At 46.2% G+C, this 25,716-nt stretch overlaps 1 protein-coding gene across 1 annotated transcript; it reads right to left on the reverse strand.

Annotated features, from left to right (window-relative positions):
• Window positions 1–1,335: 1,335 nt before the first annotated feature.
• On the reverse strand, window positions 1,336–17,122 carry LOC141103916 (peroxiredoxin). The gene is made up of 5 exons (XM_073593992.1): window positions 16,976–17,122; window positions 14,985–15,138; window positions 10,251–10,370; window positions 9,920–10,050; window positions 1,336–1,767 (listed from the first exon to the last, which is right to left on the reverse strand). Exons 1-5 carry the CDS (start codon window positions 17,079–17,081, stop codon window positions 1,682–1,684), a joined length of 597 nt encoding a protein of 198 aa, XP_073450093.1. The 5' UTR covers window positions 17,082–17,122; the 3' UTR covers window positions 1,336–1,681.
• Between the last annotated feature and the right edge of the window lie 8,594 nt (window positions 17,123–25,716).

A 25,716-nucleotide genomic window follows, 5' to 3' on the forward strand; every position in this document is an offset into this window, starting at 1 on the left:
ATTCGGAAGAGGCAGTACACAGGGGCGGGCTTCACAGTGACTGATCTCCAATCAGAGGCCATCACAGCAATCAGGTGACCCAGAATCATGAATCCCGGGTCCCAACTGTTGGCGAGAGCCCGGTCTCGTTGCGGTGCACTCCCGGCACAAAGATTACGCATTTGTGTACAGTGGGTGGGAAGGGGTAATAATTCATTCCTTCCATTAAAGGGGAGAAAAAAAAAAAAAAAAGAAAAAAAAAAAAGTTTTCCACTTCTGTCCACACAGGAAAAGGGGGAGGAAAGAAAGGAAGAGGGGAGAATAGATCCAGCGCTGTGCCCGGCTGCATCTATTCCTCTTCACACAGGGACTCAAGCCATTGGCTCCTGCCGCTGTCAGATGCAGTAAAGTGGGGGGCAGAGCAAGAGCCCACTGTGTAAGTCTATGGAGCGCGGGTCCATACACAGCTCGGGAGCGAGCACACACTGTGCTTCCATAGCACACAGCTTTCTATGGGATACACGAAGAAGAGGACCTAGGAGGGTGTGCAAGCTGGCGAGGGACCCAAGAGTCAGATCGGGGCCACTGCAAAAACATTAGAGCAGGCGAGTATTACAGGTTTGTGTATATATAAAATAAGGTTTGACCTTAGTAACACTAACCACTTGCCTACCGGGCACTCTCCCCCCCCCCCCGCCCTGCCCAGGACCATTTTCAGCGCCGTCACACTTTGAATGACAATTGCACAGTCATGCAACACTGTACTCATATTTCACACAAATAGAGCTTTCTTTTGGTGGTATTGAATCACTGTGGGGGGGGGGGGGGGGGGGGGGTTTATAAAACAAAAAAGAAAAAAACAAAAAAAAAAAAGAAAGCCAACACCCCGCCCCCCCATTTGTTTTGGTTATAAAATGTTGCAAATAATTTTCTTATTCATTGATTGGCACGGATGAGTCTGCACTGAATCAGTGTAAATGTGTGCTGGCACCGGATCACCAGTTATCAGCTCTCCTCACACTGACAGCGCTGAGGAAAGGAAATTGATAACTGACATTTGTTGACATGGATGATTGGACACAGCTGATCACATGGTAAATGACCACTGCGATTGGCCCTTTACACCGATCTATGATCAGCTGTGTCCAGGGGCACACCGGGGAGGGGTCAATAAACACCCTCCCAGAACTGGACGACTGCGCTGTAGCTGTCATTTGTCTATAGTGCCACCTGTAAGAGATTAAGGACTTTCTCTTTTGCATTTTCAAGTAAGGGCAACCACTTTTTTTTTACCTTGAATAAAAGTGGGGCAACAAGATAGATATATATATATAAAAAAACACCACAACAAAAAACTACCCAGTGGAGAGATCTTTATTGTACACCGTTCGCGAGTTCAAGAATGCAACAATTTTCTTGCTGACATTTTACATTGGAGATTCTGATCTCACATTGAAATTTCATCGGCTTTTACAAAAATATACAAAATCATAAAAGACAAAAATAGGGAATGTTACAGCACAGACACCTCTCCATCCCATCTACACTGCTGAGATCTTCTGTAACACGTTCTACTAAAAATACTTTATTATTTTCTATACAAACAAGGTGGCCAGGCCCAGCTATGGGGGGGCAGCACTTCCTATACAGCGAGGGGGGGGGGGGGCGCCGGCCCAGCTACGAGGGGCAGCACTTTCTGACATTACTTTTGTTTGGAGAAGAATTCTTTGCTTTGCTTGACGTCGGGTTTGATGGTGTCACTTCCGGGCTTCCATCCTGCCGGGCAGACTGGAATAGCGAGGGGGGAAAATTTTTTAATAAATTATATACAGTTCCATTTTAGGCATTTAAACTATTCAGAGGCTAAAGCTGGCCATACATTATACAATTTTCTTATTCAATTTCCTTTAGATTTACTTCAACTGTGTAATGCAAAAGCCTGCCTGATTGCATACGAATTGAAAAAGTGTTTTAGGATCACATTATATGGTTTTTGGTAAACCTAAAAAAAAAAAAAAAAAATTGTATACTTTTGGCCAACTTAACCAAAAATCTTAAAATTACTGCAGAAAATTAGCATTAAAATTATAGGAAATTTTTTTTTTTTTTTTTTTAAGAACACAACATTTCAAAGCTTTTGTGCAAATTTCCAAGTGCCATAAGTTTGTATTAAAACAAGTTATTGGTTGATACAAAGTTTCGTACAGGTGAAGGATTTTCAGGGACACCAGCAGCAGGATGTAGGTAGGTACCACACAGGTATGTACTGTATCTCTAGAAGTGCCCTATTATATACCGTATTTATCGGCGTATAACACGCACCGGCGTATAACACGCACCCCAATTTAGGAGGGAATTTTAAGGAAAAAAAAAAAAACTTACATTTAAATGCCCATCATTGCAACCTTGCCCCAGTGCAGCCTGGGATCCCCGGTCCCTGCTTCCAGGGCTTCAAAATCGCGGTCCGCGATTTGAAAATGGCGCCGAAGTACACAGAGCCGGTCCTCGGCTCTTTACGGCGGCTCTCGTTTACTTTCGGCTCCACTCGTAGTCCCGAGCGGAGCTATCCGAGTAGGTTCGGATAGCTCCGCTCGGGACTACGAGTGGAGCCGAAAGTAAACAAGAGCCGCCGGAAAGAGCCGAGGACCGGCTCTGTGTACTTCGGCTCCGGCGGCGCCATTTTCAAATCGCGGTCCGCGATTTTGAAAATGTGACAGCTCGGGATCAGTGGGGATCGGCGTATAACACACACCTGCGACTTTCCCCTGATTTTAAGGGGAAAAAAGTGCGTGTTATACGCCGATAAATACGGTAATTTACTTACATACATGTATTTGAGCCATCAGGTGCTAAAGGGGTGTGACCACATTTTAACACGGGGTCCATCCAGAATTCGTAGTATCAAAAATGTGGTCACACCCCTTTAGCACCCGATAATTTAGATACATGTACAAGCTATTGGGATTTGATCACAGGTATATCTGTTGTAATGCAGGTCAGTGACCAGATCTGAACTTTGTAGCTCTCCCCCCATGTTGGGTTCTCTGTGCCCCATGTTGGGGTCTCTGTGCCCCATGTTGGCATGGTGTTCACCTTAGCATTTGCAGTGGCAAGGCAGTGTAGGACTGGCCAGAAGAGGGATTAGTTTGGACGCAGTTGGTCGGCTTAAACATGTATTGTAATATATACTAAATATCCCATTCTTTAATTGCAAAGTTTGCTGGAAAGGGTGTACAGCCGTGTGCAGAGGGTCCATCCAGAATTTGCATAGAACACGGGCCCTCATACATCCATGGACAAAAAAAAAAAAATTAATATTCTACCCCAATACCAAAAAAGTCAGGGCACAGTGTAAAATTCAATATGCAACAATTGGCAAATAATATCATAAAACACAGATTTTATTCACAATAGAAAACATATCAAAAATTTTTTTTTAAAAACTGAGAAACTGGACAGATTTAGGAAAAAATTAATTTTAAATATATCAGGAGATTGTGAAATTGATGGCAGTAACAAAAACCTGGCAAGAGTTCCACCCCAAAAAAAAAAAAAAAAAATTTAATGTGCTTAAAACTCGCCTCTAAATGCCTGTTGCTAGGGGCTCCCTCGTAGTCTGCCTCCTTCAGCACCTGGACTCCTGACGTCACCTTTCCCCTCCCTCTGTCAATCTGGGACACGTGACAGGTCCCAGATGATTGCGCGGTTAGTCATGGCACAGCGCGCGCATGCGCAGAAGCCACAGCCGGGCGCCCACAGTTAAAATGCCGGCAGCGCCGAGCGGAGGGGGAGACGAGCGGGGCTTCATTCCCCGGCATCGCTGGACCCTGGGACAGGTAAGTGTCCGATTATTAAAAGTCAGCAGCTGCAGCATTTGTAGCTGCTGACTCTTTTTAAGGGGAACTCCGCTTTAAGTTGTACTAACAAGTAAGAGCATCAAGAAGCTAGCAAATTAAGTTGCACTAACAAGAAAGAGCATCTTAGAGAGTCAGTGTCTCAGAAGTAAAGATAGGCCGAGATTCACTGATCTGTGAGGTGCTGCATCTAAAAATTGTCCAATAATTTCAGAATGTTACTCAATGTAAATTGCAAAGACTTTAAATCTATCATCTACAGTACATATCAAAACTACATCGGAAAAAAAATCCGCGCTAGTGTGTTATCAAAAGTAAATACAGCAGCTGTGCACTCAATTCATAAACTGATCACTAAAGTGCTCCTGTGCAAACATTTCACGCCAGTGTCCCACACTGGATCGACAGCCGCACACACGCTGCTGCACAGTACATATCAAAAGATTGAGAATCTGGGGAAATCTGTGTAAAGGGACAAGGCCGAAACGCAAGATTGGATAGCGGTGATCATCGGGACCTCAGACAGCAGACAAGATCACTGCATGGGCTCAAAAATACTTCCACAAATCACAGTCTGAACACAGCTCACCGTGCCATCTGAATATACAAAGTAAAGCTCCATCATGGGAAGAAGCCATATCTGAACATGATCCAGAAAGTCTTTTCTGGGCCAAAGCTCATTATAAAATGGTCTGTCGCAAAGTGGAAAATTATTCTGTGGTCAGACCAATCCGAAATTTGACATTTTTTGGCAACCATGAGTGCCGCATCCTCTGGACTAAAGAGGAGGGGGACCTTCCAACTTATCAGAGCTCAGTTTAAAAGCCAGCATCTGATGGTGTGGTGGTGGTGGTGGTGGGGGGGGGGGGGGGGGGGTAGTTGGGCAGCTTGCACATCTGCAAAATGCACCATCAATGCTGAAAGAGCTCTCCGGGTGTTAGAGCAGCATATCCTCCCATCCAGATGAGATCTTTCAGGGAAGGCCTTCCATATTTCATCAGAACAATGATGAACTGCATACTGCATCTATGACACCAGCATGGCTTCCTAGTAGAGGAGTCCAGAGGCTTTACTGGTCGGCCTGCAGTCCAGACCTTTCACCAACTGAAAATTTTTGGTGCATCTTGAAATGAAAAATACGACAAAGACCCAGGAATGATGAGCAGTTGGAATACTATATCAGGCAGGAATGGGACAACATTTCTCTGCCAAAAAACTCCAGCAACTTGTCTCCTCACTTGACATTTACAAAGCGTTTGTAAAAAGAGGGGGGGCTACACCGTACTAAACATGGCCCCACCCCAACTTTTGAGACATGTCGCTGCCATCAATTGCACAATGACCTGATTTTCCACTTTCTCAGTTTAAACATTTGATATTGCTTTCTATTTTCTATTGTGAATAAAATCCGGGTTTGAGATTTGCAAATCGCTCTCTTTATACATAGATTTTACACACTTTTTGGAATTGGTGCTGTAAAAAGCCAAATGACACAGCAAATTCATTCCAATTTAAATGAAAAGGCAGATCTGTCATGCAGAAAAAAAAAAAGGTAAGAGCACCCCCTACATTTACCTCCACTTCAGATCCCTAGATTTAGGGGTTCAGATTGGGTGCCAATGAGTAGGACCTCAGAATTCAGACAAGGACCCTCGACTGGCACCCACCTCGGGCAATTTTCTCCATTTCAGGGTGCAGCAAAATATCAGACATTCTATACTGGTAGATTTTATAGCCCGGATATCTAAACTTTGATGTCATTCATGATTATTTTTTTTTTTGATTAGACAAACACATTTCTTCCACCTGAAGAGTATTTATTGACCGTTACATTGTTTCTTCATCTCTGACCTCCAGACTCTGCCAGTGTGTGATCTCCACATTGTGCCAATAAAGTTCTCCGTTGTTAATGATTACATATTTGAACCTCGTTTTATTGGGCCATTCACAGTTTGTTATCTAATAGAAGGTGATGATCTATACACCATCCATGTAAGGCGTTTGAATCTTAAAGGGCCAGTCTGTGCTGAAATGTAGGCGGAGCCTGATGGGCCACATTTTCCATGGATACTTTGTACACAGTACAGACTCCAATGGATACAATTCTCTACAAAGATTCCAGCCTGCTCCCACACATCTATGAGATCTGGGAGTCACCACCCACCACGCTGCATCCCCCCCACCACGGTGCATCCCCCCCCACCACTCCATGTTGTGGCTCCTCTCGTTTTTTTTTAAGCATTTAAAAAATTCGGCAAGGATGGAAGCCGCCGCTTCAACCCGCCAGCTGTTGCTAAACTACAAGTACCATCATGGCTCTGGGAGTCATGCTTGAGGCTGCCGAGAGTCTTTATGTATTATGGGACTTGTAATCGCCTAGAACTTTCCTTCCCAAATATGGACAAAGAAAGGGAAGAAAAGGGGGGGGTCGACAAAAAAAAAAAAAAAAAACCACACACACACACACACACACACACACACACACAAGCCTACAAAGAAGCAAAAAACAGAAAATACGCCCCCGTTTTGTTAGCCAACAAGCTTTCTGGCTGGAAGTCAGCACACAGGAAGTTACATTGTTGCCAGATCTCTGGACTGCAGAACACCTCCATCTTATGTTAACAAGATGAGGAGGGTTCCTGTAGTCCTGTTCCAGGGAGGCAATCCAGCTCCTCCATAGCTGCAATACTCTAGGACAGGCAGGATGTTACTGGCAGGATCCCCAGGTGCAGTGGCGTCGCTAGGGGGTGGCTTTTGGGGCTATAGCCCCCAATCTGGGGCCCATAGCCCAGAGTCTCTGCAGGGGTCACCAAGGGGAGGGGAGGCTCTCTGGGGAGAGAGATAGATAGGATAGATACACACACACACACACACACACACACACACACATTACTGTATATACACACACATTACTGTATATACATGTGTATGCCCCCCCAAGCGTATGACTTTCTTTACTACACTGCTATGGGCTCTAGCCCCAGATCTTTTATAGACCTAGCAACGCCCCTGCCCAGGTGATAATGAAAAGAACCCCACAGCGTATAAAGACTATTAAGCTACAACGTAACATTTTTGTCGGTGAAGATGCACACTATAAGGCTACAGAGAGGATCCGTCACCCGTCTGGTTTATCCTCATGAACACAACCGGTGACAATAAAGTGCCCCTTGTAGAGCGGGCAGTGGCTGGAGGAAGGAGATTTTGGATTGGGCAGAAGAGACTCCATATTGCTCGGAGTGGATTGGTTCATTGATAAATAAATCTTAAAGTCACCCTCTGAACGGAGGTCACCGTTACCGCCTTAGATTGGCTCTCTTGTGTTTTTGTGGGCGCTGTGCCACACACAGGGCTATCTGGAAAAATCAGAGAGATTATGGAGATTCGGTATTGCAGCATCTCAGCGATTCATGGCAGGTCTGTGCAGCTTTTACTGCGTAAACCTGCAACACACACCCAACCAGGTGCTGGCACTGCGCCCATTCCACCGTCATGGCTGCCAGCAGGAACCGTCCCAAGAGCCCTACCCGCTCATCAGTCAGGGCTGAAAGTCACCCTGCAGGTTCTTTTACAGAAAACCAGTGTTGGTGAAGCCCAAATCACTTAAATCAGCTAAACACATTCCAAGTGCCATCAAAACTACTGTGTGCAAAGGCTTACACTTCATTTTCTTTACAAAGCAGCCACAGCCTGGATAGAGAAACCCGTCACTTGCCAGCCTGCTGCAAAGAAGGAGCCTCCTTCACTTCCTGTGCTGCTTGAAGAGCTCCAACTTAGCAGGAGGTGTGTAGAAGACCACCGCTTCCAAACATACCTACGGGGGAGGGACAGGATTTCTACCTTCCATTTTGGTGCACCTGGAATGTTTAGCCAATAAAAGAAATACCCACAAACACTCCAACACTTGGGGTGGAGCTATTCATACCCTTTGAAATTTTCCACATTGTCACGTTACAACCAAAAATTTTAATTTTATTGGCATTTTATGTGATAGACCAACACAAAGTGTCACATAATTGTGAAGTGGAAGGAAAATGATAAATGGTACAAATAAATATGTGAAAAGTGTGTAACTAAAATCTAGTGGAACCAATTACCTTCAGAAGTCACCTAATTAGTAAATAGAGTCCACCTGTGTGTCATTTATTCTCAGTATAAATACAGCTGTTCTGTGAAGCCCCCTAACCTTAGTGAACAAACAGCATCATGAAGGCCAAGGAACACACCAGACAGGTCAGGGATAAAGTTGTGGAGAAGTATAAAGCAGGGTTAGGTTATAAATAAATCTCCCAAGATTTGACCATCTCACGGAGCTCTGTTCAATCCATCATCGGAAAATGGAAAGAGTATGGTACAACTGCAAACCTACCAAGACATGGCCGTCCACCTAAACTGACCGGCCGGGCAAGGAGAGCATTCATCAGAGAAGAGCCAAGAGGTCCATGGTAACTCTGGAGGAGCTGCAGAGATCCACAGCTCAGGTGGGAGAATCTGTCCACTGGACTATTATGCCCCGTACACACGGTCGGACATTGATTGGACATTCCGACAACAAAATCCTAGGATTTTTTCTGATGGATGTTGGCTCAAACTTGTCTTGCATACACACGGTCACACAAAGTTGTCGGAAAATCCGATCGTTCTAAACGCGGTGACATAAAACACGTACGTCGGGACTATAAACGGGGCAGTGGCCAATAGCTTTCATCTCTTTATTTATTCTGAGCATGCGTGGCACTTTGTCCGTCGGATTTGTGTACACACGATCGGAATTTCCGACAATGGATTTTGTTGTCGGAAAATTTTATAGCCTGCTCTCCAACTTTGTGTGTCGGAAAATCCGATGGAAAATGTGTGATGGAGCCCACACACGGTCGGAATTTCCGACAACAACGTCCTATCACACGTTTTCCGTCGGAAAATCCGACCGTGTGTACGGGGCATAAGTCGTGTTCTCCACAAATCTGCCCTTTATGGAAGAGTGACAAGAAGAAAGACATTGGTGAAAGAAAGTCATAAGAAGTCCTGTTTGTAGTTTGTGAGAAGCCATGTGGAGGACACAGCAAACATGTGGAAGAAGGTGCTCTGGTCAGAGGAGACCAAAATTCAACTTTTTGGCCTTAAAGCAAATCGCTATGTGTGGGGCAAACTAACACTGCACATCACCCTGAACACACCATCCCCACCGTGAAACATGGTGGTGGCAGCATCATGTGGTGGGGATGGTTTTCTTCAGCAGGGACAGGGAAGCTGGTCAGAGTTGATGGGAAGATGGATGGAGACAAATACAGGACAATCTTAGAAGAAAACCTGTTAGAGTCTACAAAAGACTTGAGACTGGGGCGGAGGTTCACCTTCCAGCAGGACAACGACCCGAAACATCCAGCCAGAGCTACAATGGAATGGTTTAGATCAAAGCATATTCATGTGTTAGAATGGCCCAGTCACAGTCCAGACCTAAATCACATTGAGAATCTGTGGCAAGACTTGAAAATTGCTGTTCACAGACGCTCTCCATCCAATCTGACAGAGCTTGAGATATTTTACAAAGAAGAATGGGCAGAAATGTCCTCTCTAGATGTGCAAAGCTGGTAGAGACATCCCCAAAAAGACTTGTAGAGAAAGGGGGTTCTACAAAGTATTGACTCCGGGGGGCGCCATACAAATGCCCCTCCCCCACACTTTTCACATATTTATTTGTATCATTTCTCATTTTCCTTCCACTTCACAATTATGTGACACTTTGTGTTGGTCTATCACATAAAATCCCAATAAAATACATTTATGGTTGTAATATGACAACATTTTAAAGGTTGAAAACCTTTTCAAGGCACTATATATGAATGATACTAGTTAGAATGGAGGAAGACCCTAGCTTCCTTTTACTATGAAGTTTAGTGTTTCGGGCAGCCAGTGGGGAGATTGCTAGATGTTAGGAGGTATGATTTTGCACCCAGGGCAGCAGCCCCTGTGGCCCCTCCCATGCTTAGCCATGTATGAGGACACACTGCACTATTCATTACACCCAATGCAGTCTGTTCTGTTGTAGAGAAGCAACCTGTTGATACAACGATCTGACAACTCACCTTCTCCATACTTGTCGGTGTGTTGGAAAGCTTGCACCAGCCGCAGGGTTTCATCTACAGAGCGACCGACAGGCAGGTCATTAATGGTGATCTGACGCAGAATCCCCTTTTCATCTATGATGAAGAGTCCCCTGCAGAGTATAGAACAGATGGTTACATTGTTACAAACTCATTTATTATCAGTGCTGGGCAAACTGAAGAGTTCTGGGTGCAGGACTAAAGTTCCCAGCATGCCGTGCTAAAGAGGCGCAATTTACCAAAACTAAATCGCACCGCTTGCCCTGCAGCAAGAATCAGAGGACTTTCTGAACAATGACAAACATCCGCTTACCGGAATGAGATTCCTTCATCATTGAGGACACCGAAATCTTTGGAGATTGTCCGGCACATGTCCGAGACCAGGGGGATCTTCATGGGGCCCAAACCGCCATCCTTCCTGGATTGGTTGGTCCTGCGGGAGGAAAAACATTCCAGTATTACCAGATGTATGATGACAGCAATATCACCATTCCACATATGTCAAACACGAGACCTGCAGGCAGAAATCGGGCCCCCCAGGTCATGTCATGTGGCCCTCACACCCAGCTGGAACGTGGCACCTCCGGCTCTTACCCTCCGCTCCTCGCCGTCACTTGTAAAACACAGAAGCCTTCTGATGTTTTCAAGGACAGCGTTACCTTGGGCGGCTCACAGCTCTAACAGATCCCTCAGGTACTACGCACCCCCAAACCCCCGCACTCTGCACGCACCCCCAAACCCCCGCACTCTGCACGCACCCCCAAACCCCCGCACTCTGCACGCACCCCCAAACCCCCGCACTCTGCACGCACCCCCAAACCCCCGCACTCTGCACGCACCCCCAAACCCCCGCACTCTGCACGAGCTAAGAGCCTGTACATATTGCACAGACATGGGGGTAAGTCACACATGTGCAAGTCACAAGCAAGTCTCAAGTCTTAACCTTCAAGTCATAAGCAAGTCCCAAGTTACTGTGGCGAAAAGCAAGCAAGTCAAGTCGAGTCCCTGCTAGAAGTCAAGCAAGTCAAGCCAAGTCATTTATTTTGGTCAAGTCACAAATTAAGTCAAAATACTGATCTACCCCATTTCCACCCTTAAAATTAGTTAAAAGTCAGTTTTCAGGAAAGGTTTTGTTTCATTTTCAACATTAACAAAACTGCTTAGTGCTTTTTTCTTGGCATATTTTGCCTAGGCCAAGACACAGCACTGGTGGTGCCAAGTCATTGCAAGTCATTGCAAGTCAAATAGCCCAAGTCAAAGTCAAGTCGCAAGTCATTAGTGGCAAGTCAAAGTCAAGTCGAGTCATTTATTTAATTTTGTCAAGCAAGTCGCAAGCCCTCAAACAGGTGACTCGAGTCCGACTCGAGTCAAGTCATGTGACTCGAGTCCCCCACCTCTGATATTGCACTCCTGAACTCTGTACATAGCACCAGGGCTGCAGTTAGAAACCATGGGGGCCCCATACAGCCAATGTGAAGTCAACCTCCCCAAAGGATTCTGGGTTCCACGGCCCCCCTGCCCAAATTGACAAATCCCCTCTATGGCTCTCTGCAGTAGCAGAAGGGAGAGCCATGGGGGGAGACTGGTCCCAGCAATTGCCCACCTCCACCGATCACCCTTCCTGCCCACATCCAATTCACCCAGCTGTCTGGGCCCCTTATAGGAGGGCTGGTGGTACCTCCTTATCCACAGCACGTCCCTAATCTCTGCACTTTGTACATAGGGCACAAACAGCCCTTTGAGGGCAACCATACTGCTGATACAGCCCGAGATGAAATGGAGTTGACACCCCAGTACTATTCTGCCCAATCACAAGACCAGGAAATTAATATCAGATTTCAGATTAATAAAATCTCTTCCCATCTCCCCATCCACAGAGGAAGAAGAATTTGATGGAGGAAATGTCACTTTGACCCATGCATGCACAAGGCTGCGAGGAATTCCATTATGTGAAATTTTCCAGATACTTCCACAGGCACTAAAATTCCTTAATCATTAAACTTCCGACTGATCTTGCAGGTAAACACATTCCTGGTATATTCCAAGGGATCAAAGTCTAAGGGCCCGGCTACAGATGTACGGAGCATCAATGCACAAGTGTAAACGCATGTTATGTCACCTTAGGTTGGTGCCAGTTGCATGAAGGCAACCCACTAAAAATCAATGGCCTTCCAACCACCAAAACAGGAGTGGAGTCCTTGACACATGTTGTCCATGTCCTCTGACCTGTTCCAAGAAAAACATTTTACTGGGCTTAAGTGTGGCCCCCTTATCTTTTATAGGCCATTCTGATTGCATGGGGACACCCAGTATATCCATCAGAGAGCGTCCTCTAGAACCCGATTCTGATCTATTACTAACCTATTGGTGGCTCCAATAACCCGTTCCTTGTTGGGCCTCATTTAGACGGGCGTACTTAAAGTGGTTGTAAAGGCTCAAGGTTTTGTCACCTTCATGTATTCTATGCATGAAGATAAAAAGAGCTTGTGTGCAGCAGCCCCCCCCCCCAATACTTACCCGAGCCCCATATCGATCCAGCGATGTGCACGCAAGCCTTGGATCTCCCTTCTCATTGGCTCTTGCTGCTGTCAATCACAGACAAGCCAATGAGGAGAGAGGGGGCAGGGCCAAGCCACGGCTGTGTGTGAATGGACATGTGGAGCAGCAGCTCGGGAACGAGCCTGCTTGGGTTCCCCCACAGCAAGTGGTTTGCTCTGGGGGCACTTGACAGGAGCCTGGAGGGCTGGCAGGGGACCCAAAAAGAGGAGGATTGGGGCTGCTCTGTGCAAAACTATTACAGGAGCAGGCAAGTATAACATTGTTTAACCACCGGATGATTTTCCCCCTTAACGACCAGGCCATTTTTTGCGGTACGGCACTGCGTCGCTTTAACTGACAATTGCGCGGTTGTGTGACACTGTACAAAAAATTCACGTCTTTTCCCCCCACAAATAGAGCTCTTTTGATGGTATTTGATCACCTCTGCAGTTTTTATTTTTTGCGCTAAACAAAAAAAAAAAACGACAATTTTGAAAAATAATTTTTTTTATTTTGCTCTAATAAACATCCTCCACCCCCCCCCCCTTCAGTTTAGGCCAATATGTATTCTACATATTTTTGGTAAAAATAAAAAAAAAACCCTGCAATAAGTGTAAATTGATTAAGTTTTGCTCAAAAGTTATAGTGTCTACAAAATAGGGGATAGCTTTATGGCATTTTTATGATTTTTTTTTTTTTTTTACTAGTAATGGCAGTGACCAGCGATATTTAGCGGGACTGCAGCATTGCGGCGGACACTTTTGAGACTAGTGACATTTATACAGCGATCAGAGCTAAAAATAGCCACAGATTACTATATAAAAGGTCCCTGGCAGGGAAGGTGGTAACACTAGGGGGCGATCAAGGGGTTAAGTGTGTTTCCTGGGGAGGTGTCGCTAACTTGTATGGGGGCTGGGCTGAAGGGAGGAGAAAAGGGAGAGGGAGGAGAAAAGGGAGAGGGAGGAGAAAAGGGAGAGGGAGGAGAAAAGGGAGAGGGAGGAGAAAAGGGAGAGGGAGGAGAAAAGGGAGAGGGAGGAGAAAAGGGAGAGGGAGGAGAAAAGGGAGAGGGAGGAGAAAAGGGAGAGGGAGGAGAAAAGGGAGAGGGAGGAGAAAAGGGAGAGGGAGGAGAAAAGGGAGAGGGAGGAGAAAAGGGAGAGGGAGGAGAAAAGGGAGAGGGAGGAGAAAAGGGAGAGGGAGGAGAAAAGGGAGAGGTTCCTAATCACTAGGAACAGACGATCTCTCTCCTCCCCCATTTACACTGACAGATCCCCGTTCTGCCCGTCTCTGGAGCGATCGCAGGTGGCTGGCGCACATGGTCTGCCGGACCTGCTGGTTGGCTCCCCCACAAATTGGCATGTACGCACCCAACGTACAATGACTGCGATACGCGCAGGGGGAGCCAACTTGCTGCAGTACAACTACGGAGGGCGGTCCGTAACTAGTTACATTGCCTTTAATATGACTTTGTGTGGGAGGGACAGGTATCCCATGTATCTGCATGCAGGCAGTCCTATACATGGCAATTGAGACAGTGGCTGCTCCCAGATTGGCATCCATGGGGGGGGGGGTAGGTCCCCAATCACTTTCTGCATTGGAGGACATGACCCTACACCTTACACAGATGTCAAATGTGGAGAAGCGGGAGCACAGCCGCTGCATCCCAATGGACATGAATAAGACTTCCTGCACAGATACGTGGACTACCTGTGTATCCCATGCAGGGAAAATACAGACCCCACATGGGTGATCACTGAAGTACACCCGTGAGGACAAGGCGTTAAGAACACTTCACAGGCCGTCTGTTTGAAGTGCCACGAGGGTACAAACCAGAGGAAGAGCCTGCGGAGCATCGCTTGGGGAAGACGGCACTCAACACACAAGGCTGTCCAATAGTAAAGTATTGGTTGGTGAAGGTGATCTGAATATTAGACAAACGTCTTCCACACCCCGGCGGACAGCCAGTTTTTTGGTTTAAAAATAACTGAAGTGCCAGATCACTGGTCAATAGTGAAGATTTTATTGGCTGCCAATGAGATCGATGAAGATGATCACACTGAATAAAACACTGTTCAGTCATTCATTCCCGATACATTGTTTCCTATTGCAAGACCTGATGAAGGGGGGGGGGGGGGTTTAGACCCCCAAATTTTATTGTCCTTTTGACCCTTATTGGAATATAAATTGTATCTAGACTATAAATCAGTGATGTGGCACTTCAGGTTTCTGGTCTTCTTGCCGTGGTTCGGTCTGATCTACTCATATTTAACGTTGTGGAACCGTCCTGGAACGGCAGAGCCGGACCTAAAACGGGTTCTCTTTATTCTGCAAAGATTTCTGTATCAGAAATGATGTGGAAATAAATTGTACACATCAGATGGCAGCTCATCCAATGCAAGGAATGCGCCATTCACACAGCTTGCCATCATTGGGCCGTGTACGATCGACCACCCCGATCACAGAATATTCCCATCACCAGTCCGCCATTGTCACCTATACAGATCTGACGTACCAGGCCAGGTGGCAGAAGTGAGAATCCACCGAGGCCGCGATGACTTCCGTGTTCAACTTCTTGAACTCCTCCGCTCTGTCACTGAAGGCGATGATCTCCGTGGGGCAGACAAAGGTGAAATCCAGGGGATAGAAGAAGAAAACAACGTACTTTCCTGCAGAGGAAATAAACCCAAATTGTTAGACAAAAAAAAAAAAAAAAAAGGACACTTTTAAGTGCGGCGTGTAACATACATGCATTAGCATTGTATTCATTTTCAATGGCACACCGGGGGCATGCCACCCCTGACAGGCATGCACTGAACAGTAATATAATGCACAGTAACAGGTCTGGGCTCAGCCCTTCCTTCTCTGAGCTGGCCACTCAGCTGTCAGCTAATTGCCAGCTCCTATCTCTCTCCACAGTGACTCAGCTGTTGATGATATCCTGCTCGTTCAGCCCAGATAGTTTCTGTGATGTAGACCAAGGCGAAGGCCGAAATCATATCCTGTGATCCTGTTCAAAGACTGGCTTTGCTGACATCCCTTCTGGCTCCAGATCCTGCTTGTTGTTCCACTACATTGATCCCTGACTTCTGGCTTGGCTGACTATCCGTTCCGGTTAATGAACTCTGGCTATGTTTTGACTAAGTTTGTTCTTTTTACTTTTATTATTAAACAAGTGTGATTTAACTGTACTTCTGTCTCTGTCTGATTTCATGGTTTCTGACACTCAGCTGCTCCAATTTCTTGCACTGGCAGTCCATTCCAAAAACAAAAGTGGTCTGCTTTAAAGACCTTCAACCTCTTTGGGTATTTTTACATACAATGCTGCCCACCCTCCCCCTCTTCCCAGCTCCATCATCTGAAAAAGATACTACTTTACTATCTCTTCAGCAGAGCCCAGCCCTGAACTTTTTAATAACTCACCCAGGCTGAAATGTCGTCCTTTTCCCGAAGCCTCCTGGGATACTCATGTCACCCACCCGGGGCCGATGTCCAGCACACTGGTCCCAGTGCAAAAACCCCAGAAGAAACCAGTCTGTCTGACCAAGTCATGGTGGTGCAGGGAACCCGCATGCAGTGGCAGAGCGGGGGACAGAGGGAGGAATAGTGTTCCTTCCCCTCCCCCCCACATCGTTGGGTTCAGTGGAAGGAAAAGGGGCCACCCTCCATGGGGGTCAGTGGGAAAAATAGTGAGCCAATTCTAGGGGTCCGTGGGAGGAATGGAATGATGCCTCACCGTTGGTCAGGAGTGCCTTCCATCAATGTGAGGAGCGGTGCCCCGAGGGCCATTTAAAGGCAAACAGCCACATCCAGCTCATGGGATGTGGTTTGGAGACCACGGCTCTGGTGCAGCAAAACAGACCTGTGAACGGCTCTCAGCCATCACCATTAAGGAATCTTTTGTTCAAAATAGAATCATAAATGGAGTCTACAGTATAGAAGTCATCTGTATAGTAAAGAATGGAAAGAGCCCCTGTTCTGTTACCATAAAAATGGATCAGATGTACTGCGGACCCCGCGGGGTCACTCAGATATTTAAAAATTCAAAAAAATGGGATATCTGGTCTTTTATTTTCAAAATAACAGACTGATTTTTTTTTTTTTTTTTTTTATATAAATAAAAATATATTATGGGATGGTTGGTCTGATCACACCTGATATATGTCTTATGTACCCCTTTTCCTTTTTACATTTTAATTTTGTGTTTGTTATTGGATGAACAGATTTAAAAAAAAAATAAAAATAAAAAAAAATATTCTCCATTTGATGTGTTGATTATAACATTGTAACCTTATGCCTACTAAAGTTATACTATTTTAGTATAAACATGGATATTTTGTAATAGTATCTGACATACAATCTCTCAACAGTAAACAAAGAAAAAAAACATTTAAATATATAAAATTAAATATAATTTATTGTGTACACAATATTTTACAGATATCCATTATAATCTGCCTCAGAAATCGGGGCCGTCGCAGATTTTTCCCCGACTTCTCCACCCACCTCTGTAGTCTGAAAGTTTAAGATCTTTGAACTGTCCATCGGGCATCACGGCCTTGGCGGTGAAGTCCGGAACGAGCTTTCCGATATGTGCGTTTCCAGCAGACATGGTGCGTCAGTCTAGAAGGATTAAAAAAAAAAGGAGAAATAAGAGTGAGACAGAAACTAGGATTTTTGTTATCGGATTTGCTGCCACACAAACATACAGACCATACTATGGGGAACTTTTTTGGTTTTTTAAAAAGGCACATGTATGGAAGCTGCAAAAAAAACAAAAAATACACACACACACACACACACACACACACACACTATAAGTAGCAAATTTGTCAGCACAATTGCTACAAGCTTACATCAGCTACAGAGCAACGCAGCAGTAATGTGTAGAGGTCAGCACTGACACGCAGGCTCCAGAAGACAAGTGCTCCTTCTCTGTCAGTGTTCGGCCTCCAGCCAAGTGACCCGATCGACACTATGAACAAAGATCGCATTGTTCCCAACATTTTTACTACTCTGCACCACGAGAGTCTAAAATTGAAGCTGAACTCCGGGCAGCACAGAAATAGAAGACGCGGCTCCCAAGTGAGAAGACGGAGAGATAAATTAAACATAATCAAGAGGCGCCTAAAATCCAACTAATAATGTAGGACAGCAGCATTGAGATACCAGAATCGTTCCATGGATGGTCCATCACTTGCTGTGGAAGGATCTGGAGGAGCAGAAGACACCCCCATCACCCCCATTCTGATCAATCCAGTAATCAATTATCAGTAATGACAGTCATCTTCCAATGTCTATATAGCATTATTATAGTAACACTGCACTACCTGGAGGAAGGTCACATCACCTGCACTACAATCGGCCTCATGACTGTATGATCGGTGTACCCAACACTTCACATGGCACCACACCGCCCATCATGTCCTCCACACAGGAGATGACAAGTCCACACCATCTGTCCTCTCACCTCTATGATCAGGTAGGTGCTCCTCCCCAGAAACCAGCTACCCCGCCCCCAACCAGCACTCTGGAACCCTGGTCCCCAACCTGCAGCCTGAGGGCCACATGCAGCCCTTTGGTATACGATGTGTGGCCCTCAGAACTCTGTAGAGAAAAATTGATTAGGGGAATAGAATTGAGCTCCACCAGCCTCATCCAACATCTTGTCAGCTTCAAAATGGTCTTCAGCCAGCAAAGGTGGATATTTACTAAAACTGGTGCAGTTCATAGAAACCAATCAGCTTCCAGGTTTTATTGTCAAAGATTAATTGGACAAGCTGAAGTTAGAAGCCGATTGGTTACTATGAACAGCTGCAGCAGATTCTGAGTGCTCCAGTTTCAGTAAATCTCCCTCAATGTATCCTGTCCTCACTGACGGTGGCCGCCCGTAACGCAGGGCGCCGCCCTCCTTCCATGCATCCAGCCTAATGCATGGATTCCAATGGGTTTTTTTTTTTTTTTTTAAGCACATGATTAGAGCCTGAGGCTCTAATTGGCTTCAATAAAGGGTGGGCCCTATGCGCCCCAAGCCCACCCACTTGTGCGACAATAGCGAATTAGTATTCACTATCGTCTTCCTTCAGTTCTCCTCCCAGCCAATCAGGAAGCCCCGATTGGCCAGGGAGTCTTAGGACTCCCTGGCCAATCATGTCTCAGGACACTCCCTGTTAATGTTCGGCCAAGGAGGAGAAGGTCTCCCTGTGTGCTGCAGACAATGCAGAATCAGAGTGGCCCCCGGCTCTTCCTTCCCCCTGACCTCCAGTATTCCAAGGCGTCTGATTGGCACCGGTCCTCACTTTGACCCGCATTACATATATTGAATGTTGTGTGGCCCTTTGGTGATGTCAGGGGCCACATTTGATGCCCCTTTAGCTTGTAAGGCCGGCCATAGAGTGAGTGAATTTTACCTGCAACCACAGGTTGCATAAAGAAATGTGCTCGATTCCCCATCACAGACCGCGTTCACACGGGAATCCCTCCCGCCGAGCCATTGTGGTCCCACAAGACAGGAATTGTTGCTAGCAGCTAAAACAGCTACTTGCAATAATTGCATGTAAAATCCAGCAGGCTGGTTGTGCCAAGGCAGATCGATCCACTTGGGTACATTCAGCCCGCTCATACACAGTTCCATTCTTGGCTGGTACCTGCTGAACTGGCTGAGATTTGAACAGTCTATGGCCGGCTTAAGTTGACAATCACTGCACTAGGATCATGACACCCCGGGCAGCACACAAAGGTCATCACATTTTAGGAGTTTAAAGTTTAAACCGGTTCTACTTCCCTCCTCTGTAATGGTTTTACACAGAGCAGCCCCGATCCTCCTCTTCTGGGGTCCCTCCCCGGCGCTCCTGGCCCCTCCCTCCTGTTGAGTGCCCCCCACAGCAAGCAATGGGGACACCCGAGGCTCTGTCCATTCCCCTCTCTCCTCAGTGGCTCATTGACAGCAGTGGGAGCCAATGGCGCTTTGCTGCTGTCACAGCCAATGAGGAGGGAGAGTCCAAGACTCTCCTGCAACATCACTGGATAGAGACGCGGCTCAGGTAAGTATTGGGGGGGGGGGCGATGCACACAGAAGGTTTTTTACTCTTAATGCATAGAATGCCCCTTCTGCCTTTATAACCATTATAACCAGCTCCATACTAAGGGCCACCTATCCTGTAGTCATGGCATATGGTCACTTGTCTGCAGGAAGGAGGAGGAGCCTCCCGGTCTTAGTACAACCCACCTATGTAAAGTAATAGCCAGTCCAGGCAGCTGCTATGAGACCTGCAATGGAAAGGGGCCCTATTGAAAATTAAGATAATGTATCCCTGGAGATCATTCGGAATTGCAGAGGTTGTGATTGAATTCTGTATTCTGGTTACATTTCCAAAGAAGAGCCGACATCAGATGTACAAGAGAAGACTACAGAACGGTCACCAATCACAGATCCGCTTTGCAGGTGGTGCATTTAGAATTGGTTTATAATGGTACAAATCCCCCCCCCCCCCCCCCCCCACCTAGAACTGGCCTTTGCAGCAAGGCGCACATGGAAGGGCAACGCATGCAAAACCAAACCAGAGAAAAATTCCCAGCTCCACTCACCGACCAGCCTGCAACCAACCAAATGATCCGGTCTAAGGCCTCCTTCACACGGGCGGCTGTTCTGCCGCTGATAAAAGCAGGTTTTGTTGTTTTTTTGAAATCCCAAAAAGGCTCCAGGCACAGCGATCACTTGCAGTGGTACATTGCGATCAGCGGCGTTTACATGCGGCTGCGTTTAGCTGCGGTGGAACCTTCTTGCCATTTCTGATGCGCTTCCCGTTTTTCTTTCCTTGTTGCCGCTGCCAACCGCAGGAGAACTACTACACTGCGATTACCTGCGATTATGTGCAGATAGCTGTATTAAAATCGGTCCTGGACAGTCAACTTTATTTTCTCTAATGTCACAAAACCCCATGTAACAAAACGATCACTAAACGCGGCGTGTGTCTGGGGGCCATAGGAAAGCATTGTGTGAGTTTAGGTGCGATCGATAACTTCATCTATCTGCAGCTAAAAGCTGAATTCCATCGGCCCGTGTGAAAGGGGCCTAAAAAACAGGTTTAGTTTGCAGATACATGCAGAGCCGCATCAAGGGGCCCCATTGTCTATTCCACAGGAATACAGAAAATGGGAATTTCTACGGGAAATTGAGAGGTATAAAATGGTCTTCACTTTGTAGCTTTGCCCCAAGAGCTTCTTCTGCTCATCCCGGCCAGCACTGAAACTGACCCTGAATGCCGAAATCCTTCTACACAGGAGATGATCAGATGGAGGATGGGGAGGTTATCTGCATGTCTCCACATTGACAACTAATAAGTTACTAAAATATGAAAATTCTCATACGACAGAATAAAAATTCACAAGTGATGTGTGTTCAGATAAAGTAAAAAAAAAATAATAATAATCGTATGACAGGAGAGGACAGGAGAGAAGGAAAAAAAAAAAAAAAAACCCCACACAGTTCGTCCCTTGAAATTTCTCCTGCTGCCTATAAAATCGGTCCCGTGGTGAATCCGCCCCCGAGGATCACTTATCTGAAAGGACGACTTCCTAACAAAAATACTTCCTAACAAAAATACTTCCTAACAAAAATACTTCCTAACAAAAATACTTCCTAACAAAAATACTTCCTAACAAAAATACTTCCTAACAAAAATACTTCCTAACAAAAATACTTCCTAACAAAAATACTTCCTAACAAAAATACTTCCTAACAAAAATACTTCCTAACAAAAATACTTCCTAACAAAAATACTTCCTAACAAAAACACCGGCGTTTTTGGCATCGGCAGCCTTAACCCTGATTATTGAACATCAAAAACCATGATGTACATCTACAGTTATGTGGTCAGCAAGTGGTTAAAGTCAGCGCCGTCATCCACATACAGGAATAGAAGGGATCTCGTACATTGGTGCGTTTAGTAACTTTAACCTCTTCATGACCAGGCTATAGCTGAACGATGGTTATGGCGCGGTTGGCACATTTCCGGAAGGGCGTCTATTGATGTCCTGCTGTGATCACACTTCCCACGCGCCCCTCTGTGTCCTTCAGACACAGCCGATCACAGATCGGAGTAAAGAGCCAATCAAAGCGGCTCTTTACCATGTGACCACCTGTGTCCAATCACATCGTCAACAGGATCTGCCAGTTATCAGCATTCCTTTCCTCGCGCTGACCGCTTGTGAAGAGCCGATAAACTGCAATCTACACAGGGGGTCATCCACACTGCAGTCCCAACAGTGAAGGAGAAAAAAAAAAAAAAAATTAGTTTTATTTTATAACCGAAGTTTAAACTCAAAATTTAGTCTCATTCATTTAGCAAAACATAAAAATCCCACCAAAAGAAAAGTTCTGTTAAAAAAAAAAAAGAAAAAAAAAGGGTCATGTGTACAGTGTTGTATGACCTTGTAATTGTCATTCAAAGTGTGACAGCTCTGAACGCTGAGGACTGGCCTGGGCAGGAAGGGAGGGGGAGGGGGGGGAGGTGCCGGTATTGAAAGGGTCAAGGAAGGTTTTTTTGCTGAATGTATTTTTATTTTGCTGCAACATGAAAATCTATTTGTAAATGTGATGATGCGGCACCGAGTCTTCTCTGCGGAGGGTGCAGATCCCCCGACTCGCACATCACTGATTAACCTGAACCCGGAGTCCCTCCCGTCTTCTCTATACATCAAAACTGCCTCCCTGGATTCCAAAGGGCAACAGCCCTGACCCCGGACAATACAAATATATAAGATGTGAGAAGGTAGAGCATGGGGCCCGGGGGGGGGGGGGGGGGGGGACACGGAAGACTCACCTACCATAGAGGAATGCAGAGCCCTGGATACAGGGGAGGCAGAACCCTGTACCATAAAGCTGGAGCTTAATCTGTTTATATTATTGGGTCTTCTCTGATTCCCCCCCCCAGGATTTTATGTGATGGACCAACACAAAGTGTCACATAATTGTGAAGTGGAAGAAAAATGATACAAATAAATATGTGAAAAGTGTGTGTGGGGGGGGGGGGGGGGCATTTGTATGGAGCCCCCTTTACTCTGATAACTAATATCTAGAGGAACCAATTGCCTTCAGAAGTCACCTAATTAGTAAATAGAGTCCACCTGTGTGTCATTTAATCTCAGTATAAATACAGCTGTTCTGTGAAGCCCTCAGGAGGTTTGTTAGAGAATCTTAGTGAACAAACAGCATCATGAAGGCCAAGGAACACACCAGACAGGTCAGGGATAAAGTTGTGGAGAAGTATAAAGCAGGGTTAGGTTATAAAAAAATCTCCCAAGCTTTGAACATCTCACGGAGCTCTGTTCAATCCATCATCAGAAAATGGAAAGAGTATGGCACAACTGGAAACCTACCAAGACATGGCCGTCCACCTAAACTGACCGGCCGGGCAAGGAGAACATTCATCAGAGAAGAGCCAAGAGGTCCATGGTAACTCTGGAGGAGCTGCAGAGATCCACAGCTCAGGTGGGAGAATCTGTCCACAGGACAACTATTAGTCGTGTTCTCCACAAATCTGCCCTTTATGGAAGAGTGACAAGAAGAAAGACATTGGTGAAAGAAAGTCATAAGAAGTCCTGTTTGTAGTTTGTGAGAAGCCATGTGGAGGACACAGCAAACATGTGGAAGAAGGTGATCTGGTCAGATGAGACCAAAATTCAACTTTATGGCCTAAAAGTAAAACGTTATGTGTGGGGAAAACTAACACTGCCCATCACCCTGAACACACCATCCCCCACCGTGAAACATGGGTGGTGGCAGCATCATGTGGTGGGGATGCTTTTCTTCAGCAGGGACAGGGAAGCTGGTCAGAGTTGATGGGAAGATGCGGTGGCGGCTGGCGCAAACAAACTGAAAAATTCTGAAAAAAAAAAAAAAAACCATCAAATGCAGCCACTGTGCCATCAAGACTTGAAAATTGCTGTTCACAGACGCTCTCCATCCAATCTGACAGAACTTGAAATATTTTACAAAGAAGAATGGGCAGAAATGTCCTCTCTAGATGTGCAAAGCTGGTAGAGACATCCCCAAAAAGACTTGTAGAGAAAGGGGGTTCTACAAAGTATTGACTCCGGGGGGCGCCATACAAATACCCCTCCCCCACACACTTTTCACATATTTATTTGTATCATTTCTCATTTTCCTTCCACTTCACAATTATGTGACACTTTGTGTTGGTCTATCACATAAAATCCCAATAAAATACATTTATGTTTTTGGTTGTAACAAAATGTGGGGAATTTCGGGGGGTATGAATACTTTTTCAAGGCACTGTACCTAATAAAGTGGCCGGTGAGTATTTTTCTTCATCTCTCGCACAGGAAGCTGTATTTCCTGTGTGGCGGATCTTTTCACTCACCGGCAGCAAAACCCAAATCCCCTGTGAGAAAGATTCGGCAATATGGTTTACAGACAGACGCCGATTTCAAGGCAAAGAATTACAATCCGGACGTAATACTATAATCCTCTCCCCACCCCCCACCGCCCCAGACGGAGAATGTTACATTGGAGCGATTATTCATTCACATAAATTTGCGTCATTTTCCTCGATTGTCTGTAATCCCCAGAGGAGCGCCGTGACAGCGAGCAGATACACCACCGGCACCCTGAGCATGTGTGTGTGACTGTGGGGGGGAGGGGACATTAGAGTGTAAGCTCCTCTGTATAGAGACTGATGTGACTGTGGGGGGAGGGGACATTAGAGTGTAAGCTCCTCTGTATAGAGGACTGATGTGACTGTGGGGGGAGGGGACATTAGAGTGTAAGCTCCTCTGTATAGAGACTGATGTGACTGTGGGGGGAGGGGACATTAGAGTGTAAGCTCCTCTGTACAGAGACTGATGTGACTGTGGGGGAGGGGACATTAGAGTGTAAGCTCCTCTGTACAGAGACTGATGTGACTGTGGGGGAGGGGACATTAGAGTGTAAGCTCCTCTGTATAGAGACTGATGTGACTGTGGGGGAGGGGACATTAGAGTGTAAGCTCCTCTGTATAGAGACTGATGTGACTGTGGGGGAGGGGACATTAGAGTGTAAGCTCCTCTGTACAGAGACTGATGTGACTGGGGGGAGGGGACATTAGAGTGTAAGCTTCCTCTGTATAGAGACTGATGTGACTGTGGGGGGGAGGGGACATTAGAGTGTAAGCTCCTCTGTACAGAGACTGACTGTGGGGGAGGGGACATTAGAGTGTAAGCTCCTCTGTATAGAGACTGATGTGACTGTGGGGGAGGGGACATTAGAGTGTAAGCTCCTCTGTATAGAGACTGATGTGACTGTGGGGGGAGGGGGACATTAGAGTGTAAGCTCTCTGTATAGAGACTGATGTGACTGTGGGGGAGGGGACATTAGAGTGTAAGCTCCTCTGTATAGAGACTGATGTGACTGTGGGGGAGGGGACATTAGAGTGTAAGCTCCTCTGTACAGAGACTGATGTTGACTGTGTGGGGGGGGAGGGGACATTAGAGTGTAAGCTCCTCTGTATAGAGACTGATGTGACTGTGGGGGAGGGGACATTAGAGTGTAAGCTCCTCTGTACAGAGACTGATGTGACTGTGGGGGAGGGGGACATTAGAGTGTAAGCTCCTCTGTACAGAGACTGATGTGACTGTGGGGGAGGGGACATTAGAGTGTAAGCTCCTCTGTATAGAGACTGATGTGACTGTGGGGGGAGGGGACATTAGAGTGTAAGCTCCTCTGTATAGAGACTGATGTGACTGTGGGGGAGGGGACATTAGAGTGTAAGCTCCTCTGTATAGAGACTGATGTGACTGTGGGGGAGGGGGACATTAGAGTGTAAGCTCCTCTGTACAGAGACTGATGTGACTGTGTGGGGGGGAGGGGACATTAGAGTGTAAGCTCCTCTGTATAGAGACTGATGTGACTGTGGGGGAGGGGACATTAGAGTGTAAGCTCCTCTGTACAGAGACTGATGTGACTGTGTGGGGGGGAGGGGACATTAGAGTGTAAGCTCCTCTGTATAGAGACTGATGTGACTGTGGGGGAGGGGACATTAGAGTGTAAGCTCCTCTGTATAGAGACTGATGTGACTGTGGGGGAGGGGGACATTAGAGTGTAAGCTCCTCTGTATAGAGACTGATGTGACTGTGGGGGGGAGGGGACATTAGAGTGTAAGCTCCTCTGTACAGAGACTTGATGTGACTGTGGGGGGAGGGGACATTAGAGTTGTAAGCTCCTCTGTATAGAGACTGATATGACTGTG

Source organism: Aquarana catesbeiana, linkage group LG07 (assembly GCF_042186555.1).
Source record: "Aquarana catesbeiana isolate 2022-GZ linkage group LG07, ASM4218655v1, whole genome shotgun sequence".
NCBI lineage: Eukaryota > Metazoa > Chordata > Amphibia > Anura > Ranidae > Aquarana > Aquarana catesbeiana.